The sequence below is a fragment of the Ctenopharyngodon idella genome, chromosome 4 (assembly GCF_019924925.1).
Source record: "Ctenopharyngodon idella isolate HZGC_01 chromosome 4, HZGC01, whole genome shotgun sequence".
Taxonomy (NCBI): domain Eukaryota; kingdom Metazoa; phylum Chordata; class Actinopteri; order Cypriniformes; family Xenocyprididae; genus Ctenopharyngodon; species Ctenopharyngodon idella.
In genome coordinates, this window is record NC_067223.1 from 9,460,552 (window position 1) to 9,484,568 (window position 24,017).

The 24,017-nt window shown below is 36.6% G+C and overlaps 2 protein-coding genes and 1 long non-coding RNA gene across 4 annotated transcripts in view; all 3 read left to right on the forward strand.

The window, feature by feature from the left end:
- tmtc2a (transmembrane O-mannosyltransferase targeting cadherins 2a) overlaps positions 1–7,494 on the forward strand; it is a 33,890-nt gene extending 26,396 nt beyond the window's left edge. For both annotated transcript variants that reach the window (XM_051889877.1, XM_051889876.1), the window contains 9 exons: positions 68–182; positions 1,102–1,187; positions 1,270–1,454; positions 1,612–1,690; positions 3,212–3,333; positions 4,856–4,937; positions 5,440–5,554; positions 6,511–6,574; positions 6,791–7,494. In XM_051889877.1, the coding sequence (XP_051745837.1) occupies positions 68–182; positions 1,102–1,187; positions 1,270–1,454; positions 1,612–1,690; positions 3,212–3,333; positions 4,856–4,937; positions 5,440–5,554; positions 6,511–6,574; positions 6,791–6,970 (1,028 nt within the window). In that variant the 3' untranslated portion in view covers positions 6,971–7,494. The remainder of the gene's footprint in view (positions 1–67; positions 183–1,101; positions 1,188–1,269; positions 1,455–1,611; positions 1,691–3,211; positions 3,334–4,855; positions 4,938–5,439; positions 5,555–6,510; positions 6,575–6,790) is intronic.
- A 5,363-nt stretch (positions 7,495–12,857) lies between these two features.
- The window catches only part of LOC127511427 (scavenger receptor cysteine-rich type 1 protein M130-like), a 28,721-nt gene continuing 17,561 nt past the window's right edge, over positions 12,858–24,017 (forward strand). Inside the window, exons 1-10 of the mRNA XM_051892235.1 lie at positions 12,858–13,197; positions 13,934–14,248; positions 14,361–14,364; positions 14,477–14,775; positions 16,644–16,958; positions 17,063–17,425; positions 17,463–17,780; positions 18,042–18,338; positions 18,467–18,544; positions 18,662–18,976. Coding sequence (XP_051748195.1) covers positions 12,858–13,197; positions 13,934–14,248; positions 14,361–14,364; positions 14,477–14,775; positions 16,644–16,958; positions 17,063–17,425; positions 17,463–17,780; positions 18,042–18,338; positions 18,467–18,544; positions 18,662–18,976 — 2,644 coding nt within the window. The remainder of the gene's footprint in view (positions 13,198–13,933; positions 14,249–14,360; positions 14,365–14,476; positions 14,776–16,643; positions 16,959–17,062; positions 17,426–17,462; positions 17,781–18,041; positions 18,339–18,466; positions 18,545–18,661; positions 18,977–24,017) is intronic.
- Positions 19,601–23,587, forward strand: LOC127510416 (uncharacterized). The gene is made up of 6 exons (XR_007929614.1): positions 19,601–20,180; positions 20,403–20,477; positions 20,589–20,651; positions 20,876–20,938; positions 21,132–21,194; positions 21,581–23,587. It is a non-coding gene; the product is annotated as an uncharacterized LOC127510416 (long non-coding RNA).

Sequence of the window (24,017 nt, forward strand, 5' to 3'; positions counted from 1 at the left end):
GCATTATCACAAATAATATGAAAGTTGCGACCAAAATAAATACTCAACTGAAATTTCCTTATCTCAGCTTGGGGTAACCTGGGTAATGTCCTGAAGAACCAGGGATATCTGGCTGAGGCAGAGAGAGCATATAGAAATGCTCTTTATTATCGGGGCAATATGGCAGATATGCTTTACAACCTGTGAGTAAATAAACTTTGACTTTTTTTTTTTTTTTTTAATACACCTACGCCACACTTAAAATAACTGAATGTTGTTGCATTGATTAAATAATAATAAAAAACAAATAATATCAAACCAATTTTTTTTTTAAATTAAATATATATATTTTTTTGCTATATGTGTGTGTGTGTGTATGTATGTATGTATGTGTGTGTGTGTGTGTGTGTGTGTATATATATATATATATATATATATATATATATATATATATATATATATATATATATATATATATATATATATATATATATATATTATGCGAGAGAGGGAGAGCTGTTTAGTCAACCCTTTGTTTGCTTATTTCTATACAAAGACAAAGATAAAATAAAACACAGGACAGAATTTGGGGTGTTGGTTTTGTCAAGGTCATACAGCACTTTATCTGAGCCAGTTTTCCATGGAAACTGACATAATCCAATGAACACGACTTTTGCAGGGCAGCAGACATTAACAGATGTACCCACAAAAAAAATAAATAAAATAAAAAAAAATGTGCCATTATATCATTCATTTTTAATACAAAAATGCATTTAATTCTTATAAAGATGGCTCCAAAATGAAAAAAAGTAATACATACTTTGTGGGGGAAAGTCATACTTGGCATTCAAAAAACTAGAGTGGGAGGTTGAGGAGCAGTGGAAGTGTTTGCCGTATCTCTCTCTGTCTCTCAGGGCTTGTGTGTGTGACTGGGATTTCATTAGTCCTGATTTGCAGGCTTAAGGGGAAGCATGAGACACCTCTAACACTCATTAACCCTGGAAAGGAGCAGAGACCTCAATGTTTCATTGTCACATTCTTGTCTTCGCACAAACTCCTGTTCAGATTGCTTCAAGTATCATTTCTCAAGCTTAAAACCTGTGTGTGTGTTATTTCATCCAGTGGTTTGCTGCTACAGGAGAGCGAGCGATTCTCTGAGGCTCTCTATTACTATAAACTGGCCATCGGGAGCAGACCGACTCTGGCCTGTGAGTTCAGCACTTTAGTTTCACTTATTTTACAATTTTGACCAACCGAATGAGTCTGTTACTTGTGTCCTGTTTTTCACAGCTGCATACTTGAACGTGGGCATCATTCTGGTCTCCCAGGGGAATATCGAAGAGGCCAAGCGAACCTTCCACACTTGTGCGGACATCCCTGATGAGAACCTGAAAGACCCTCATGCCCACAAGAGCTCTGTCACCAGCTGCTTGTACAACCTGGGGAAACTGCTTCATGAGCAGGGCCAGCACGAGGTGCAGCTCAGCGCGTTCATTGAGTATTCGTTGAAATCTGCATGCATAACCCAGTTTAGATGGATTCAATGATGTTCTTGTATGAATTGTTAGTTGTTCATACTTTATGGTTCTTTTTGTCACATTATTACAGGCTTTTTTTGTTTGTTGTCTATAGGAGGCGCTGTCCATTTATAAAGAGGCTGTGCAAAAGATGCCAAGACAGTTCTCACCGCAGAGTTTGTACAACATGATGGGTCAGTGTTTATTTCTCAGTAAATTCATGTCTTTTTTGCAATATATTGCAAAATAATAATATAATGAGACTTACCTGGACGTATTTATTGACCAATGTAAAATTGAGGTTGTGATTTTTTATTTATTTATTTTTTTTTCTCAGTGGAATCAGAATATATTAAATGTAAATTTATGAATGCTCATTCCATCCATCCACATCCATCCTAATATTAACCCTATACTAACCAGTCTTGTGACTTATTATAAAAGTAATCCATGTGACTTCAGTGGTTAAACCTCAATTTTATGAAGCAACGTGAGTGCTTTGTTTGCTTAAAAAAAAAAAAAAACACATTATTGTAAATAATGTGGTCAATTGTGTTGTTTTTGCACAAACAAAGCACTTGCATCACCTCATAAAATTGAGGCTAAACCACTGAAGTCACATGGATTACTTTTATGGTGTCTTTTGTGGGGCTTGAAAGTGGTAGACTGTCAAAGGAGGTAAAGAAAACACTCAGATTTCATTAAAAAGATCTTCATTTGTTTTCCAAAAATGAACTAAAGTCTTTCGGGTGTGGAACGACATGAGGGTGAATAATTAATGACAGAATTAATTTTTGGATGAACTAACCCTTTAAAATATGTTTTTAGTGTTTCTACAACACCTTGAAGTACACTAAACAATTGAACTGAATAACGATACTATTATCTTGCTACAGCTGCTTTACAGCAGAATTTGTCTCATATTTGATATGTCTGCAGAATTTATACTGTTACTTTGTTTATTACTGTGAAGCTGCTTTGAAACAATTTCTATTGTATAAAGCACTATAAAAATAAAGGTGACTTGAATTGACTTATGTATTAAGAAAGATGTATATTTCAAAGTAAAATAAACCTTTATTTGTAAAACTATCCCCAGTTATTTTTTCCTTTGCCGTATTATGCCGCAACACTCCTCCTCTTCTCCTGTTAGGATGAAAAAAGATGTCTGGAGATGTGACTGGAATCTGATACATAGATAATGTGTCCTTGCATTACTGAATCAGTATCCGGAGATGTGATGAGTTTACATTTATGCCTTTGGCAAACGCTTTCATCCAAAGTGACTTTAGAGTCCATTCAAGGTGTACATTTTATGTGTTCCTTGGAATCAAGCCCATTATATAGTATATACTTCTTAGTATAGTAAGTTTAACTTGTAGTCTTTTGAAAGTTCAGTTGCTTACAGTCACAGTTACGCTTATAGTTTCTGTGTCTCTTCATTAATATTGTATGAAGAGGACTACAGCTGTCTTTATTAGTCTCACACCATGGTGGACTGCTGTTTTTGGGATATCAGGCAGTTTAGAACATTTTTCTCCCTAAATTTCAAACATAGTGCTCCAGAAGATTTTATGTCTGCGAATCATATTTGGAAAGGTCTTCCATAACTCCTCAAACTAATCCTATGACATATGCTTTACTCTGCATTTGACTTGTTGGCATGAAGTCCAGGGAATTCTAAGTAATTTTGTCCTTCTGACTTTGGCCCGCAGGTGAGGCGTATATGAGGCTGAATAATCTAGAGGAGGCGGGGCATTGGTACAGAGAGTCACTGAAGGCCAAACCTGACCATGTTCCTGCCCACCTGACTTATGGAAAACTGCTGTCTATCATGGTGAGTCAACCTGACAAGTACATTATTACCCTTTTCGTGTTTGCAAGCATCCATCCAGCCATCCAGCTATCCAGCTGCTGTATTTTTGACACGCTGTCGCTGTTATTAAATTTTCAGTATGGATGTAAAAACCTGAAGCTAAATGGATTTGTGAAAGCATTGATTTCAAACTACTAATGGGAAGATCAAGTGGAAAGAAGTATCCAAAGATATCTGGGTGATTATTAAAATCATTTGAGCCACAGATGACCCTTCATGAGACTCTTAGTGCCGAGGAAAGAAATAATTGCTTCATCCTCGAGAGGAACGTTGACACAAACGTCCCTCAGACATCAACAAACCTGTCTTTTCAGATTTTCAGATTTTTATTCCACCCCAGTCACTACCCCATCTCTCCCTGCATAATAAATAACCCTTGCCCATGATATTTTCCTCTCTGACCACCATGATGTAAATGGAGAGGGGTGATGAAGAAAGGTCGAGCAGCTGCATCCCCCCCAGGATATCTCATATCCTCCTCCTAATCTGATTTGGGGTTTGTGTCTCGGCACGGCTGGTCAAGAGTCCAGACTTTTGCCTCAAACCTGTTTGCTCACTTTAAAATCCCCTCCCTCCCACCACCACCAACCCCCACCTGGCCTGTCCACTTAATACACACAGATTAAAACCGGTTATTACCCCTCAAGCAGCGTGCTTAATTTAATTACTCTTTCCTTCTTGAAAACAGGTTATTGGTGAACTTTTGACCACCTGTCGAAGAACTGTGGTGTATTAGCTGGGTTACTCTGTGTCAAACGCTCAGTACAGCATCAGACAAAATGACTGAAGTTATGTCATGATGTACCTCACAAGACCATTTTGATCAGTTGTCCAAAACGTGAAAGATTCAGGACATTTACTGCTATTTCCTTATCTGTTAAGCAGTCTGTTTTTGAACTTGAAGTTTCTAAAGTTTGTTTTACATTGAAAATATGTCCTTAAAAGCTAATTTAACGCTTTAGTCAACAGATTAAATCGAGGTCTGAGGCTAAAACAATAGCTTGTTTTGTATTTACCCTTTTGAATTCAAATCTGAAGCTATTAAGCGGTTTTTGAAACCTTGACTTCAAATATTATAGGCCTATACATTTGATAAACGCTCTTGGACATAGTTGAATGCTTTTCAGGAACCGTAGCCAAGGAGAGCATGAAATGCTACAGCTTTCCAAGGTATTTCTTTATCCTCTTATCTGATGTGTTTGCCACAAAACTGTTCAGTGAAGCAAGCATAATATAACCTCGCTGCTTATGACAAGAACGTTTGCAAAGGTAACACCAGCATGGAAGCAATCAGCACTGAACCGTAAAGAAAGTGAGACAATTGCACATCAAACATGGGGAAACACTTACACAAGTATACTTTCCCACGCTTTGATAACATCTAACATCACATATAGTGCAAATTTAAAGGATCCCGTTACGACTATGTTCCTTTATTAGTAACAGTGGGTGCAGGTGTAATTATTTCTTAATTTCTCCACAGGGACAGAAGTCTGAAGCAGAGCGTTACTTCCTGAAGGCAATAGAGCTGGATCCTGCTAGAGGAAACTGCTATATGCATTACGGTAGGATCTGATTCGATTCCCTTCTAATGTTATCGATCAAGTGCTCAAATTACTTGAAATTTTATTTTATTTACTTCCTTAAATATAGCCTTTATTTATTTATTTATTTATTACTAATATTAATTAATTTAACAACAAATTAACAATATTATTGTTGTTATTTTATTATTAAATATAATATATTTGGATATGAAATTTAATTTAAACAATATACATTCTCACAAAGAAACTGAATGTGCTTCGTGTTTGACTATGTAAACCCTTCTCAACTCTCACAAAACTGTCCTTTCTAATCACTGAAATTAATTAGTAAACTTCAGCAGAGGTGCATTATGCCTCATGTCCTCCTTCATCCTCCACTCTCACTCTCTTTGCCTTTGTGTCTCTGTGTTTTTGGCTGCTTGTTCTGTGTATCGACTGTTCAACCTGTGGTCTTCTGGCCTGCTGTGTTTGAGTCGTTTTTCATCCTGTGAGCTCATCTGTCTTTCTTTCTCTCTCTCAGGTCAGTTTCTGTTGGAAGAGTCTCGTCTGGGAGAGGCAGCAGTAATGGCTCAGAAAGCTGCAGAGCTGGACAGTTCTGAGTTTGACGTGGTGTTCAGCGCTGCTCATATGCTCAGGTGTGTGTTTCTGTCAAACATTCACATGGCTACATCTGCACACTTTTGCATCAGGCGGATTGCAGGTGGACTCCACTTATTTCATCATCATTGATAGTATATTTTGCGATTAATGTCCAGCTGACTGTACAATATTCTGCTTATTCCACAGAAGCGTGCTAAATAAATACATGGACATATTGATTTTACTTTAAATTCTTTTTTTAACAACTTAAAAAAAAAAAAAGATTTAAAGGGTTAGTTCACCCAAAAATTTAATTTCTGTCATTATTTACTTACCCTCATGTCATTCCACACCTGTAAGACCTTCGTTCATCTTCGGATCACAAATTAAGATATTTTTGATAAAATCCGATGGCTCAGTGAGGCCTCTATTGACAAGCAAGATAATTAACTCTTTCAAATGCCCCAAAAAAGTTACTAAAAACATAATTAAAACAGTTCATGTGACTACAGTAGTTCAACCACTGCAGTGTTCAACCAAAAGCAGTGTTTTGAAATCGCCCATCACTAGATATTGTTGAATAAAGTCGTTATTTTTATTTTTATTTTTGGTGCACAAAAAGTATTCTCGTCGCTTCATAACATTAAAGTTGAACCACTGTAGTCACATGAACTGTTTTAAATACGTCTTAAGTAGCTTTCTGGGCATCTGAAAGTGTTAATTATCTTGTTGGCAGTGGAGGCCTCTCTGAGCCATTGGATTTTATCAAAAATATCTTAATATTTTTGGGTGAACTAAACCTTTAATTTAACAACTAATTAATTATTCTAACTTGTGTTGATGTGAGAAGAGGCAGCAGAGTATTTAGAGAAATTAAAGTCACACTAGTATGTAGAAGACTATTTGCCTGGGCCAACACTCATTACAGAGCGATATTAATAATTATTTATGAGTGCATAATAATATTCTTAATAATAACTTACAGGTTCTAGTAATTTGTGTTTGTCCACAGACAGGCCAGTCTGAATGAGGCAGCTGAACGGTATTATGGGAGGGCAGCTAATTTAAGACCTGATGTAAGTAGCCATTTTGTTAGATGTTATAGATATTTTTGTTTGAAGTAGCCACAATTATTGAGTCTTCTACATGCATTATTTAATTACAATCTTCAGATTTTCTGAAGTCTTCCATCATATTTGTTGCATCTGCTTTTTTAGAATGTTTAGAGATTACCTAATTCTATAACCATCCATGATTCTCTCTTTTTGTGTCTGCTTTTCTTGTTCTCTCAGCATCCAGCAGCTCTGATGAATCTCGGGGCCATCCTCCATCTTAATGGGAAGCTGAAGGAAGCTGAGAGCAACTACCTCCGTGCGCTGCAGCTCAAACCAGACGACCTCATCACTCAGTCCAACCTCCACAAACTCTGGAATGTCATGCAGAAACAGGGCCTACGAGCTGCTGGAACTTGATGTGCTGCTGAAACCTCTGCAGATATTCCATCTGTGGACATCTGATCTTATTTGAGATGGGTTTCTGTGGTTATTCAGCGCTTACTGTGGACAGATGTTGGTGGAACTGGTTAAAACTTGAACTGGTCTAGTGAAGATGGAGCCTCTGTGAAGTGTAATAGTCTCTGAATTTTACTTCTCGCACACGCAGGAGAGGTGGTGTTTGCACCAAACTGGATTGTGTTCTCCCGAGAGCAGTGACCAGGAAGAACTGTCTTATGTATGCAGAAGGCTAAACATGCCAGTGGTGTCATATATTGTCATTATGCAGATATTTAAAATGTCTCTTCTTAATTTATTGTTAATAAATCAGCGATTTGTCACTTATAATTGTTGTTAATAGAACTTAAAATCTCTCAACACTCAGCGCCAAATCTATTATGAAGAACTATGTTGCTGACTGCCGTAGAGCTTAATTTGTTTAATCAGACTTTTTACCAAAACATTTTACCACAATAAAATGTCTGTTTGACCAAAAAAAAAAAAACATTCAGAATTTTTATTATAAGAAAAGAACTAAACAATTTCGGTTCCATTAAGTGTTCAACATTGAGATGCTCTCTCCTGTCTTAACACATGGACAAGATGCTTATTTCATGAATGTGTTTTGCTCCCCTCTATTGGAAGAGTAACAAATTACAGCAAGGGTGCCCAATCCTGTTCCTGGAGATCTACCTTCCTGCAAAGTTCATCTCCAACCCTGAGCAACTGAACCAGCTAATTAAAATCTTCAGGAACACTTAATAATTATAGACAGGTGTGTTGAATCAGGGATGGATCTGAACTCTGCAGGTAGGTTGATCTTCAGGAACAGGATTGGGCCCCCTGCATTACAGTATTAAACATGCTGCATCTGCCCATATTTAGAATAACAAGTGTTTTGCTGCCATCTTGTGGGTGAATAACGCATGCCCATTGCCCATGGCTGCTAAGTTCTCTTTGTGCTGTAGTTGCTGTAGTGTTTGAAACCTATTTATTTACAACTGATTTGTGGGTTTTTCTAACAATAAACCTTAAAATTTATAAAGTTATCATATGCTATGCTAGAGTGGGTAATGGGGTTGCAAATTTAGCTTTAATTTGGGAAAAAAATTGTTTTATTATTAGTACAATTATTTAGTATATTAATATATTCATCATAAATATATATTTTTTTTTTACATGTTATGATGTTTGAATTGAGCAGTTATCAGTGTTTGTATCAGCAGGTGTTTGGGTCTGATGCTGTATATAACATACGGTGCTTCCTCTCTCTGAAATCTTCAAAGTCTCCCAAATGATGCGTGACTATTTTTGCCTCGTGTGTGTGTGTGTGTGTGTGTGTGTGTGTTGTGTGTATCACTGAAGTGTCTTGATATAGAGGAGGAGTTCTCTTCAGAGCTGACGTTCTTCTGATAAATATGGTGAAAATCAGAAATACCTCCTCTGATTTGCCACTGAAGTTGTTTGATGATTTCCTCTGTTGTGTCTAATAAGGTAATGATGAACCTGATTGGAAAGTTTTAGGGCTCTCCTCTTTAGGGGGCTGACAGTACCCATGTTCTTCAGTGTATTCGAGGGACAGAAAAGAATCTTGTGCCACGCTCTGAGCTGAAGAAATGGTGTGCGTCAAGCAGAAGACGACGATGAGGAGTCTGATGTTTCTAATAAAACTCATCACCAGTAGGTTTATACTTTCAGTTGAGGAAGAATTGATCTCAATTCAAACATTTATATGGAATTAGATACTGCAGCTGACTTGTTGTCTAACTGGCACATATTATGTACTGTTTATTATGCTTTGTTGTTAATATCTTTTTTCCTCTTTTTTTTTTCTCTCTCAGTCTTTCATTCTTCTGCTGCACAAAAGGACAGTGTGAATGTAAGGTTGGTTGGTGGTCACAGTCGCTGTGCTGGTAGAGTGGAGGTTCTTCATAGAGGTCAGTGGGGAACAGTGTGTGCTGATTTCTGGGATTTGGCTGATGCTGCAGTGGTGTGTAGAGAGCTGGACTGTGGAGAACCTGTAGATGCTCTGGGTGATGCTCATTTTGGACCAGGATCAGGAACAATCTGGATGAGTCTTGTGTTATGTGCTGGATCAGAGTCAACACTGAAGAACTGTGGGTCAGGAGGATGGGGTGTTCATAACTGTGATCATCATAAAGATGCTGGAGTCATCTGCTCAGGTAAACTTTTTCAATCAACACCAAAATATTACATCACAAAAAACTGTTCACCATTTTCACCAACTCCAAAATGTAAAAAAATGTTAGCATTCAAAAGTTTGAAGATTTTATGTTTTTGAAAGAAGTTTATTTGGAACAGATATTTTGCAACAATGTAAATGACATTACTGTCATTTTAAATAATGTATCCTTGCTGAATAAAATTTTGTTTGAAATAAAATCTTACTGACCTCGAATCACGACTGTTCAAGTTTAAACACCCATTCTTAAATGTATGCTAAATAAATAAATGAATAAGAATATACTCATGAATGATGTTTCTTTAGCATATTTGCTTCTGTTTTTTACTCAATGATTTTCACATTTATACACAACCTGTGTTTTATTACATATAAAATATATTAGGAACCTATAAATATATTTCATTTTTATTCTTCAAGTGTAGAACTAGGTTTTTTTTTTTTATATTAAATCATTTTAAATGATCTGTGTTCTTTCAGAAGTCAGGCTGGTTGGAGGTTCTCGCTGCTCTGGGAGGTTAGAGATACTTGATGATCAGACGTGGGTTTCAGTGTGTGCTGCTGCCTTTGACCAGCAGGATGCAGAGGTTGTGTGTAGAGAGCTGAACTGTGGGGCTCCTGTACAGGTGCTGGGAGAAGATGCTTTTGGAAGAGGAGACACTCAGATGTGGACACAAGAGATTCAGTGCAGAGGAAATGAGTCTCAGATTCACCTCTGTCCAATATTGTCCTCATGCAAACACAATTGCTCACACAAATACAGTGTTGAACTGGTGTGTGCAGGTTGGAACTAATTTCTTCTCTATAGATTCCAATCCCCAGATTGAAAATGTAATGTTGTACAAATGTTTTTATTGTATCTGATTAATCATTAATCTTTCTTTTTTTATTCTCTATTTTCCTTACTCATCACACATTATTTCTTTTCAATATATAGACCGTGTGAATGTGAGACTGGTAAATGGTACCAGTCGCTGTGCTGGTAGAGTGGAGGTTCTTCATAGAGGTCAGTGGGGAACAGTGTGTGCTGATGACTGGGATTTGGCTGAAGCTGCAGTGGTGTGTAGAGAGCTGGACTGTGGAGAACCTGTAGGTGCTCTTGGTGATGCTCATTTTGGACATGGATCAGGACCAGTTGGGATGAGTTATGCCATGTGTGCTGGATCAGAATCTACACTGAAAAACTGTTGGTCAGCAGGATGGGGTAAATGGAACTGTGGTAATACGGGAGATGCTGGAGTCATTTGCTCAGGTAAACTGCTCCATACAGTACATCACTTTAATATTACATTACTAAAATTGTCACGCTTTTCACCAACTCCATAAAATATAGAGTATTTTGATTTCATACATTTATGCTCAAAACTCAAAATTACTTTCCTGAATTTTCACTATTACTTAATGGTGGAATGAACTCTGCTTGCTGAGTTCTTCTATACCTTCAAGGAGCACCTAAGGGAAACATTTTGTGACTAAAAGAAAACCCATAAAACTATATTAATAATAATAATAATAATAATGTAGTAACTTCCACAGTTGTTTTGACACATTGAAAACAATTATTTTAAAATAAAGTCACAAAAGTTAGACAATGCTGACATTAGACATAATGACTGCTAGATATCTAACCTGTTGAGCAAGAAAAAGTCAGTCTCAGGGTTTCCTTGTTTTAACAATGATTCCTCAGATTGTTGCCTTTTTAAACCACTGTGTTAAAGTCAAAAATGGTGGATTGAGGAGACTTTGGAGAACCTGTAGATGCTCTGGGTGGTGCTTACTTTGGACAAGGATGAAATCAAAATGGACAATTCTTACTTAGTTTATGGAATACTGCAGTATTTATTATAAATGATTAATCTGCACACATCATTACTATTAGTACTTTTAATTCATGTGCCCTCGTAATCTTCAATCAAAATAACTTCCCCTCCCTCTTGCAGCGACATCTTTTCTTTTCTCTGATGTGTTTTTTTTGGGGAAGACCACAACAAAATCCAATGATTCAATCAATTCCCAATGGACAAAATCAATTCCCGTCCTAATTTTTTATTTTATTTATTTTTTATTCAAGAAGCCGTTTTCCTCTGATATGTCATAATAGTGAAGAAAAGACTATCAACTTCCTTTTTTTATGCCAACTTAAAAAATGTTGCTCATTGGTTGCTATATAAGCTGTCAGAACCAACACACCTCCCACCACACTCACGCTGAACCAATTTCTTACAATACCGACTTTCTTCTTGTTTACATATATGATGTAACAGGGGAATGCATATGCAGTATGTTCTTTATAACACAATGGAGGAAAACGATAATAAACAAACAAATATCCAATGTACATCAACATATATGTATATATAACCAAATATACATTTATAGTACAATTGTCCCATTAAGGCTATGTGCTGGAATCTTCACTAATCCCAAGAGACTTCAAAGGTTCTTTCCACATTTTATAAAATGACATGAGTTTACCCATAAGAGATATCTGAGTTTTTCTAAAGATACAGGATCCTTTATCATAGCTAGCCAAACCCTATATAATGGAGTGCTATCTCCAACCCATTTGTTCATAATGGCCTTCCTTGCCAACATCAGCAAAGGATGAACAATGTCCTTGTGTTCCTCAAGGGGAGGAGGCAAAATGCCAAGTAAACACATGGAAGATGAGGCTTGAATTGTTACTTTACAAATGTCTGAGAGAGTTTTGCAATTTGAAAGGCAAAAATCTTATTACATTCCTATAGTACATCTATATGGTGACACATAAGCTCGATGTATGTCATTAGTTATAACTATAGTTATAACTATAACGTTTTTGCTTCTGTTTTCTTCCCAATCGTTTTTTTTTTTTTTTTTTTTAATTTTTATTGTTTTTAAAATGCAAGTTTAAAACTTGTTGTCTTCCATATGAAATATTATCTTAAGAATATATATATATATATATATATATATATATATATATATATATATATATATATATATATATATATATATATATATATATATATAATATATATATATATATATATATAATATATATATATATATATATATATAATATATATAATATATATATATATATATATATATATAATATATATATAATATATATATATATATATATATATATATATATATATATATATATATATAATTATATATATATGTGTATATGTGTAATATAAATCAAATGTAAAGGAAAAAAATCAACTATTCAAAATTATCTGTGTTCTTTCAGGCGTCCGGCTGGTTGGAGGTTCTCGCTGCTCTGGGAGGTTAGAGATACTTGATGATCAGACGTGGGTTTCAGTGTGTGCTGCTGCCTTTGACCAGCAGGATGCAGAGGTTGTGTGTAGAGAGCTGGACTGTGGGGCTCCTGTACAGGTGCTGGGAGAAGATGATTTTGGAAAAGGAGATGCTCAGATGTGGACACAAGAGATTCAGTGCAGAGGAAATGAGTCTCAGATTCACCTCTGCCCAATCAATCAATCAATTTCACATGAAAACAACTGTTCTCCCAACAACAATGTTGAACTCGTGTGTGCAGGTTGAAACCAATTTTCACTTAAGTTTAAAATCCCCAGATCCCCACCCCCATTGTGTGATTTCTTTTATCTCACTCTTTATTTCTCTCTTTTCTTAATTGTCTCTTCATCTCTCATGCTCTCTGTTCAATATTTAGACGGTGTGAATGTAAGGCTGGTTGGTGGTACCAGTCGCTGTGCTGGTAGAGTGGAGGTTCTTCATAGAGGTCAGTGGGGAACAGTGTGTCATAATAACTGGGATATGACTGATGCTGCAGTGGTGTGTAGAGAACTGGACTGTGGAGAACCTGTAGATGTTCTGGGTGATGCTTATTTTGGACAAGGATCAGGACCAATCTGGATGGATGTTGTGTTATGTGCTGGATCAGAATCTACACTGAAGAACTGTGGCTCAGGATCAGGATGGGGTAAAAGCAACTGTGATCATACTGAAGATGCTGGAATCATCTGCTCAGGTACTGTAAACTGCTTTAAACCTCATTTTATTATGTCACTGATTTATCCACCTGCCTTGAAGCAACCTCATAGATCATAAATAAGAAGTTTTAATTTCTCTCTCTATATATTTTTTAATGTTAATAAATATTGCTTAATGCAACAATGATACATTTTATATTGTACTCATAGAGACCAGTATTCTTTTTAATTATATGAATAATTAGCAGATTTACAGTGTCGTTGATTTTTTTTATTTTTTATTTTTTTTATTTTTTTTATTTCTGTTCAATTGCTGCTTCAGAAGTCAGGCTGGTTGGAGGTTCTCGCTGCTCTGGGAGGTTAGAGATACTTGATGATCAGTCGTGGGTTTCAGTGTGTGCTGCTGCCTTTGACCAGCAGGATGCAGAGGTTGTGTGTAGAGAGCTGGACTGTGGGGCTCCTGTACAGGTGCTGGGAGAAGATGCTTTTGGCAAAGGAGATGCTCAGATGTGGACACAAGAGATTCAGTGCAGAGGAAATGAGTCTCAGATACACTTCTGTCCAATATCATCACATAAAAACAACTGTTCACATGACAACAGTGTAGAACTGGTGTGTGCTGGTAAGTGCTGAATTAAAAGAGAGAAAAGATACACAAATACTCTATATGAACCCATTACAAAACAACACAACACAGTGGTCTACTATATTATTTTGAGTATGATAAATGCTCTTCTCTGTCTCTGTCTCTCTCTTTTGATTACCCTCTCTTAGATGTAATGAATGTGAGGTTGGTTGGTGGTCACAGTCGCTGTGCTGGTAGAGTGGAGGTTCTTCATAGAGGTCAGTGGGGAACAGTGTGTGATTATTTCTGGGATATGCCTGATGCTGCAGTGGTGTGTAGAGAGCTGGACTGTGGAGAACCTGTAGATGCTTTGAGTGATGCTCATTTTGGTCAAGGATCAGGACCAATCTGGATGAGTCTTGTCATGTGTAAGGGATCAGAGTCTACACTGAAGAACTGTGGATCAGCAGGATGGGGTCAAAGCAACTGTGATCATAACGGTGATGCTGGAGTCATCTGCTCAGGTGAATGACATAGTATACTTATATACTTATATAAATGTCATAAATGATAAAATGCTTTTGCAAAACAAACAAATGTGATGTTCATGTTGTAATTTTCATATACTTATTTAAGGACTGTAACTGCTGAATGAAATATGCTCTTAAGCTTGCCACACTGAATAACTAATAACTAATAACTCTTTGTTTTGAATCATTTTTAATGTAATAAACAGATCATAAACATTCCAGACTTACTGATGGACCTCATCTTTGCTCTGGGAGATTAGAGGTGGTTCATGGGAACACCTGGGGTTCAGTGTGTGCTGCTGCCTTTGACCAGCAGGATGCAGAGGTTGTGTGTAGAGAGCTGGTCTGTGGGGCTCCTGTACAGGTGCTGGGAGAAGATGCTTTTGGCAAAGGAGACGCTCAGATGTGGACACAAGAGATTCAGTGCAGAGGAAATGAATCTTCTATATATTTCTGTTCAACATCATCTTCTCTCAAACACAACTGTACCCATGAGAATGACATTGGACTATTATGTTCTGGTAATGGAGCAGTAGTTTTCAAATTAAGATAATCACAAACAAGTAAAAAAATAAATAAAGAAATATATATATATATATATATATATATATATATATATATATATATATATATATATATATATATATATATATACACACAGGTGCTGGTCATATAATTAGAATATCATCAAAAAGTTGATTTATTTCACTAATTCCATTCAAAAAGTGAAACTTGTATATTATATTCATTCATTACACACAGACTGATATATTTCAAATGTTTATTTCTTTTAATTTTGATGATTATAACTGACAACTAAGGAAAATCCCAAATTCAGTATCTCAGAAAATTAGAATATTACTTAAGACTATTGGTCAAAGAAAGGATTTTTAGAAGTCTTGGCCAACTGAAAAGTATGAACATGAAAAGTATGAGCATGTACAGCACTCAATACTTAGTTGGGGCTCCTTTTGCCTGAATTACTGCAGCAATGCGGCGTGGCATGGAGTCGATCAGTCTGTGGCACTGCTCCGGTGTTATATGAGCCCAGGTTGCTCTGATAGTGGCCTTCAGCTCTTCTGCATTGTTGGGTCTGGCATATCGCATCTTCCTCTTCACAATACCCCATAGATTTTCTATGGGGTTAAGGTCAGGCGAGTTTGCTGGCCAATTAAGAACAGGGATACCATGGTCCTTAAACCAGGTACTGGTAGCTTTGACACTGTGTGCAGGTGCCAAGTCCTGTTGGAAAATGAAATCTGCATCTCCATAAAGTTGGTCAGCAGCAGGAAGCACGAAGTGCTCTAAAACTTCCTGGTATACGGCTGCGTTGACCTTGGACCTCAGAAAACACAGTGGACCAACACCAGCAGATGACATGGCACCCCAAACCATCACTGACTGTGGAAACTTCACACTGGACCTCAAGCAACGTGGATTGTGTGCCTCTCCTCTCTTCCTCCAGACTCTGGGACCCTGATTTCCAAAGGAAATGCAAAATTTAGAGAACATAACTTTGGACCACTCAGCAGCAGTCCAGTCCTTTTTGTCTTTAGCCCAGGCGAGACGCTTCTGACGCTGTCTGTTGTTCAAGAGTGGCTTGACACAAGGAATGCGACAGCTGAAACCCATGTCTTGCATACGTCTGTGCGTAGTGGTTCTTGAAGCACTGACTCCAGCTGCAGTCCACTCTTTGTGAATCTCCCCCACATCTTTGAATGGGTTTTGTTTCACAATCCTCTCCAGGGTGCGGTTATCCCTATTGCTTGTACACTTTTTTCTACCACATCTTTTCCTTCCCTTCGCCTCTCTATTAATGTGCTTGGACACAGAGCTCTGTGAACAGCCAGCCTCTTTTGCAATGACCTTTTGTGTCTTGTGCCTTGTGCAAGGTGTCAATGGTCGTCTTTTGGACAACTGTCAAGTCAGCAGTCTTCCCCATGATTGTGTAGCCTACAGAACTAGACTGAGAGACCATTTAAAGGCCTTTGCAGGTGTTTTGAGTTAATTAGCTGATTAGAGTGTGGCACCAGGTGTCTTCAATATTGAACCTTTTCACAATATTCTAATTTTCTGAGATACTGAATTTGGGATTTTCCTTAGTTGTCAGTTATAATCATCAAAATTAAAAGAAATAAACATTTGAAATATATCAGTCTGTGTGTAATGAATGAATATAATATACAAGTTTCACTTTTTGAATGGAATTAGTGAAATAAATCAACTTTTTGATGATATTCTAATTATATGACCAGCACCTGTGTGTATGTGTATGTGTGTGTGTATATACATATATATATATATATATTTATTTTTATTTATTTATTTATTTATTTATTTTTTTTGCTAGTTTCATACTGTTTAACTAAACTCTCTGTTCTTTGTCCAGGTTACACTGACCTCAGACTGGTCAATGGTCCTGACATCTGTTCTGGTCGAGTTGAACGTCAGTACTTCAGTAAATGGGGCACAGTGTGTGATGCATGCTGGGATATGAGAGCTGCCAGTGTCCTCTGTAGACAGCTGAATTGTGGGATTGCTGTGTCTGTTGTGGGATCAGACTGGTTTGGAGAGGGAAGTGGTGAAATCTGGGCTGATGTGTTTGATTGTGACGGGAATGAAACAAAACTCTCAGAATGTTCCATCTCTTCATGGAGTCGAGCTGAATGTTCTCATAGACGAGATGTTGGAGTCATCTGCTCTAGTGAGGGGATTTTTTGAAAAAAAAAAAAAAAAAAAAAAAAGTTATAAATTGCCTATATAAAAGACCTTGCAATATCTTAATAAAGTGTCACATTTTTCACTCAGATTCCTCTCTGGCTGTTCATGATGGTCTGGTGCGGTTGTCTGGAGAGAGACAGTGTGAGGGGGAGGTGGAAGTTTCCATCCATCAGGTCTGGAGGAGAGTTCTGCTGGACTCCTGGAGTCTCACTGAATCCTCTGTGGTCTGCAGACAGCTGGGCTGTGGCTCTATGCTGAACTTCTCCGGCTCCTCTTCATCCAGTCCTGAACACAGTCATGAGTGTGTGACGGGCTTCCAGTGCTCTGGGAGTGAAGCTCATCTGGGGAACTGCAGCTCTCCACGAACTCTCAACTGCAGCTCCACACAACAGCTGTCAATCACCTGCCTTGGTGAGAAGAGCAACATCTGGGCAGATTCTTCAGTTGTTAGTGATCACTAATGTGTTTTTCTTTCTCTAAATATCAGGTCGCGGGTCCATCAGGCTGGTGGGTTCTGGGGGAGACTGTGCAGGGAGGCTGGAGGTTTTTCACAGCGGCTCATGGGGGACAGTGTGTGATGACTCCTGGGATATTAAAGATGCCCATGTGGTGTGCAGACAGCTGCAGTGTGGAGTGGCTGTCAGTAACCAGCAGGTACCAGCCTGGTTTGGTCCTGGTTCTGGACCCATATGGCTGGATGAGGTGGAGTGTGAGGGGAATGAGACGTCCCTGTGGAGCTGCTCTTCTCCAGGCTGGGGAAAACATGACTGTCAACACAAGGAGGATGTAGGAGTCGTGTGCTCAGGTAAACAGTACACTACTATAAATGTTTATCAAAGATGCATTTATTTGTTTTTCACAAAATATCATATGTAATCAATAATTCCAGGGTGCTGAGGACCAGAAGGGTCTTTTATCCTGAATAGGTTGGTTTTGCAATAATGACAGTCTGACTGTACAATTCGTGGCTACTTACCAAATAAAAAAATATGCGGACATTTAAATATTTTAGGCTTAGCAGAACCTGAACTCCAATTGTTTTAATATACATACTTTTTCCATCTAGAGTTTAAAGAGATCAGGTTAACTGAGGGCTGTGAAGGGAATGTGGAGGTTTTCTACAATGGATCCTGGGGTAATGTGTGTTACAATAAGATGGACAGAGACACAGCGAGTCTGATCTGTCAAGAGCTGAACTGTGGAAGATCTGGCAGTGAACCCAATTATTCAAAAGGACTGAAGTCTCAAAATTGGCTGGATTATTTTAAATGTCGACGTTATGATTCATCTCTATGGCAGTGTCCATCTTCATCCTGGGGACTGAATGACTGTGATAATGAAGTGGCAAAGATCACCTGCTCTGGTAAGATGATATTTTTTACTCATTTAAGATAGTTTGAAGTGGTTGTGTTTTATTTAAATATGATTATTTGTGACTTTTAATGATTTTTCTCTTTGGTGGTCAATGAAATTTTATTGTTTTAATCTCAGAGAAGGAGAATCCTGAATCTCCTCAGAGTCATCTGACATGTTTTACCTCACCATCTCCTCACCAGAGACAGTGTTCAGGTAAGTTTATTATGAGTTTATTATCACAACTTTAAATAGTTATAAAATGTGATGCAAATGTGTTATTGTAGATGCTGTCCTGACGCTGGTCAGTGATGGTTGATTTCTGTGATTTAGATCATGTTCCTCTCAGACTGAGTGGAGGGGAGGGCCGGTGCTCTGGGAGGCTGGAGGTGTATCATAACGCTGTGTGGGGCTCAGTCTGTGATGATCTGTGGGACATCAGCGATGCTCAGGTGGTCTGCAGGCAGCTGGGTTGTGGAGCAGCACTGAGGGCTGATGGGAATTCAGTCTTTGGTGCTGGTGAAGGTGTTGTGTGGCTGAACAGAGTCGAGTGCAGAGGGAATGAGATTCACCTGTGGGACTGTCCTCTCTCCCTGAAGAACCACACTGACTGCTCCCACAAAGAGCACGCTGGACTCACCTGTGCAGGTCACAGCAAAACACTGATGAAATTTATTTTTTAATTTTCACATAATTTTAGTCCTAATAATGTTTGTGCATTTGCATGATTTTGTATGTGTCTGTCTGTTTTGACAGATTTGTCAGTGTCCACTACTCCTGCCACAACAACACCATCTTCTCCTCTAGTTTCTCAGACAGTGAGCTCAACATCAGTATCTCATCCACAAACTCCTCCAGCAGCGTCTCTCTCTGTGCTTGTGATTGTACTGGGAGTTGTGCTCTTACTGCTCTTAGTGCTACTGCTTATACTGATTCAGCAGAACAGAGTGATGAGGAGAGGTAGGAGAGATCCAGAGACTGTCATATTGTGTCTTATTCAGTGTGTGATCAGTCATGTGTTGTGAACTGACAGCAGGTTTGTCTGTCTGCACTCACAGCTCTCTCTGACTGGTACACAGGACTACACAGGGCTCCAAGTGAGGTAGTTTATGAGGAAATTTATCACAGACACGATCACTTAACTCATACAGGTGAGGCATCATGGGAGATTGATAATTTTTTGTGCACATTGTAACCATTAACAATCATGTACAAACCACACATGGGACGAATTAAATTAATTAAAACGTCCATTCCTTGGTGTTTATTTCATTCAAACTTCTTTAAGTACTGGAGTGATGCACAATGACAGTTGAGTAAATTTCCCTCTCCACTTCCTGTGAAGTGATGTATCGATGAACCCTTATTCCCTATTTCATTTTCCCTTTTTCATTGCCATTCATACTGATCATATATGCTCCCTTTGGAATGGAATCTCACTTAAGTTAATGGAATATCCTGTGAACTCCACTTCACAGGGCACGTTTGATTGATTGGAATGAAACTGATTCATGTGTTTAGATAATTCTGAAATCCTCGCTGAGAAAAGAAATGCCATCAAGCAAAAACCTCAGTCATCTGTGTTAGTTTTGTTACTAAGTGAGATATTTCATCCTTCAGTGTTAATTATGTATCTCTATCACTTCATCATTAATTAACAGCGACATCAGCAACATCTGCATAATCAATTATAATCATATACTGTATCAATCCACAGAGCTGTATGACCCAAAGTATATGAGAATTCAGTCTGTTTTTGTTCTGTTCCTCTCTCCTTTAACAGGGAGTCTCATCTCTGAAGATCTGCGTCCTGGGCATGAAGATGTGGATTCACTTCTCTCAGGTTAGAGAGGTGATTTACAAATTATCAAAAAGAAAGAAAAAAAAAAAACACAATATACAATGCTAATATAATAGAGTCTGATGTTTTGAATAGCAATGGCATAATAGGACATTGTCCTTGTAAACTGGTCGAGTGATTTCATTACTAGATTAAAATGATCTCACTGTCTGCATTTATTTTATTGCAAATATCTTTATTATTTGACATTAAAATTTTGTTCTGATGTTGAAGAGAGGGCGAATACATGCACATCAGGATACTATGAGGAAATCATCTTTGATGGACCAAAACCAGATCGTGAGACAGGTGTACTATGTAGTTGAAGTTCTCTCTCTGTAATTTTACAATCTACATATTAATGTATATATTCAAGTTTGTTTTGAGCTTGATGGCATTGATTTCATGTTAAATTTGTAGATGACACACCAGAGGACTATGATGATGTCATTACCAGTGGACAGACCAATGGTACTGAAAAAGGTGGGGTTGTTGCTTATTTTGTTTGTTTTTTAGATATAATTTTGCTCTTTTTACACCTTTTTTTTTTTCTTGAAGGTGAGACAAGTTCAGATAAAATGTTATTTTAGTAGCTTAAAGTAATATTTAAGAGCTTATGTTGTGTGTGTGTGTGTCTGTGTGTGTGTGTGTGTGTGTGTGTGTGTGTGTGTGTGTGTGTGTGTGTGTGTGTGTGTGTGTGTGTGTAGTGGACACACCAGAGAATTATGATGATGTCATCATTAATGGACAGTGCTCTCAATGTGTAATGGGTGAGTCACACAACTTCATTTTTAATCTACATGTTTTCTAAGATATGTTGAACAAGCTCTTCTACCATTAATGAATAATCATGGCTTCAGGTTTAATCTAATAATCTCAGACAGTCATGAGGGGAAAGAGATCAGTGACATCAGTGACACAAGCTGTATTAAATGAGCTTTTTTATATTTTACATGTGTAAAGAGGGGGATCAGGAGGAGTATGATGATGTGTGGAGTATCACTGAAGACTTGAGAAACTTGTTAGGTAGGCCTAACCTTTTTGTTTTATGATTCCTACACTTATTAAATATATTGTAATGTATTTCATTTTTAAGACTCAGTTTATGAATTGATCCCTTTGTGAGCTGAAACTGAATTGCCCACACCACTATATTTATATTTTATATATATATATATATATATATATATATATATATATATGTATATGTATATGTGTGTGTGTATATATATATATATATATATGATATATATATATATATATGTGTGTGTGTGTGTGTGTGTGTGTGTATATATATATATATACTCAAAATTTGAACACACCTCATTATTTAATACAATTTTAATAGTCATTTGCTAATTTAACTCAATCACAATATTGAACTTTGTTGTTGTTGTTTTTCTTTAATGCAGACTATGATGTGGAGGAGTCAAACAATGAGAGAGAAACTGTATGACTTAATGGCCACGCCTACTGCCACTGTTCATTACAGCTTCTGGATGTTTTTTTAAATTTTTTTTTTAATTGAATTTAACAAAATTTTGAAACAATATTTTTAGGCCTGGTTTCACATACAGGGCTTAGATTAAGCCAAGATTAGGCCTTAGTTCAATTATGGCATTTAAGTAGTTTTTATAAATGTACTCTTGAAAAATAACATGACTGGTGTGCATCTTGAGACAAAACAATGGCACTGACATATTTTAAGAAATGTCAGTGCAAGTTGTTTTCAGTTAAAACAACTCAAACATGCATTTTAGTCTAGGACTAGCTTAAGCCTTGTCTGAAACTGGGAGATAGAGTTGCCTTTCATTCCCTTTTCAATATTCTTTGATAAACTACTTAAATATGGTCATTAACACAATCTTCATAAATGAATTACTGCTAACATTATAATTTCTAAACATTGTTTATTGTCATGATTTCCACAGTTCAGTGTTAAGAATCAGTCAGAGTTAAATGTTTCTTACACTTATTTCCTCTTTTTGTTCATGTCAAATAATTGAGGTGTAGGAGAGTCTTTCAGTGACAAAACATGATAGTTACAATGTCTTGCACAAATATGTTTTCTGAACATTTGTTAAAAATCTGTTAGAAAACATAACAGAAAGCAGAAAGCATAAATAACCTGAAATAGGATGTTTGCATAAATGTTATTCAGTGGCTGTGATGTTGTACATTTACACCAATAGAACTGAAGAACTCTCCTAATAAGAACTAAATTGCATTACATCACACAAAAAGATTACTAAATATTACAAAAATGTATATATTGAATCTTTAATCCAACAGCATTTTTTAAAGAGAAAGATCTTTCTCATTATTTGGGAGATCATAATGCTCATCTACTCCTGATTCCTGAATTGTTCTGATTACAGCTAAAGAATGTTAATTACAGACAAGAATGACTCTTTTAAGAATATCTGATTCATTATCTTCATTTTTCTGTTGTCTGTCTTTTGATGTGGTTGTATTTTAGAGAAATTTTTAATATAGTTGACTTCCATATTGAATTTATCTGTTGTGATTTTCTAATGTTTTTTTTTTATTATAAGTATGTTCTGTTAACTCAAAATTGTTAAGCAGAAAAAATAAACTTTAAACTTTGCAGTCCCAAGTATTACACTGACAAAATAGATCTTGAAAAATGAATATGCATTTCTAGGCATTTGGCTATTGACTATTCATGCTGGTTTGTATTTAAAAGTGTTGGAGATTTGGAGATTATGCTTTGATTTATATAGACCTTGATAATGACTGTTCAGAGCATTGATCCAGAGCATTTCAGTTGTTTACAGTCTTTTACTGCTATCAGTTTTATTTTATTTTATTTTATTTTATTTTATTTTATTTTATTTTATTTTATTTTATTTTTTTATTTTATTTTTTTATTTTATTTTATTTTATTTTATTTTATTTTATTTTATTTTATTTTATTTTATTTTATTTTATTTTATTTTATTTTATTTTATTTTATTTTATTTTATTTTATTTTATTTTTATTTTTATTTTTTTTGTAAAAAAATCCAGAATGTTTCTTGTAAGGGTTTCTCCAAGACTTTTTCATCTATTTCTGTCACCAGTGGAGTTTGGGTTCCTTGACACTGTCGCCTTTTGGCTTGCATAGTTGGGGACACTTAATATTCAACAATATTATTGATTTGACTGCACTGACACTATCAGACTGAACTGAGCTGGATGATGACATCACTGTTTTCTGCTTTATTGAACTCATTCCATAATTTATGAACTTTACACAGTTATTGAACCAAACTGAATCAGCACTGAACTGTTGTCTTTAGCTGCTTTACAGTAGAATTGAACTCTGTTTGCATCATTGAATCCTGTTTATCATGGTAATGGTTTGAAACAATCTGTATTGTATAAAGGGCTATATAAATAAAGGTGGCTTGACTTGACTTTATCTGTGGGAAATCTTAAATCTCATGGCTCGCATGTTACTTTCAAAACTTTTTATAGGTTATTATTGATATTTGTTGTGATCTAAAAGTGTCTTCTTCAGAATCCTGTCTTCCTGTCAAGAGTCTCTCTGTGCTCAAGCTGCTCCAGTCTGTTTGCTGCTGCTGTAGGTCTTTTTCAACGACCACAATTTGTTTGAAATTTAAGCGAAACCTTCAAGTTTTTTTTTTTTTTTTTTTTTTGTAAATTGACCATTACTGCTATTTTGAATTATGTCTTGTAATGTGGCCTCGGTACACTCTCAATGTACACTCTCACAAACAATTTATGTAATTTAAAACTAAAAGAAACATCCCACAGTGAAGCAGCAGAGGTTCATTGTGCCTCATGTCCTCCTCCATCCTCCACTCTCGCTCTCTTTGCTTTAGT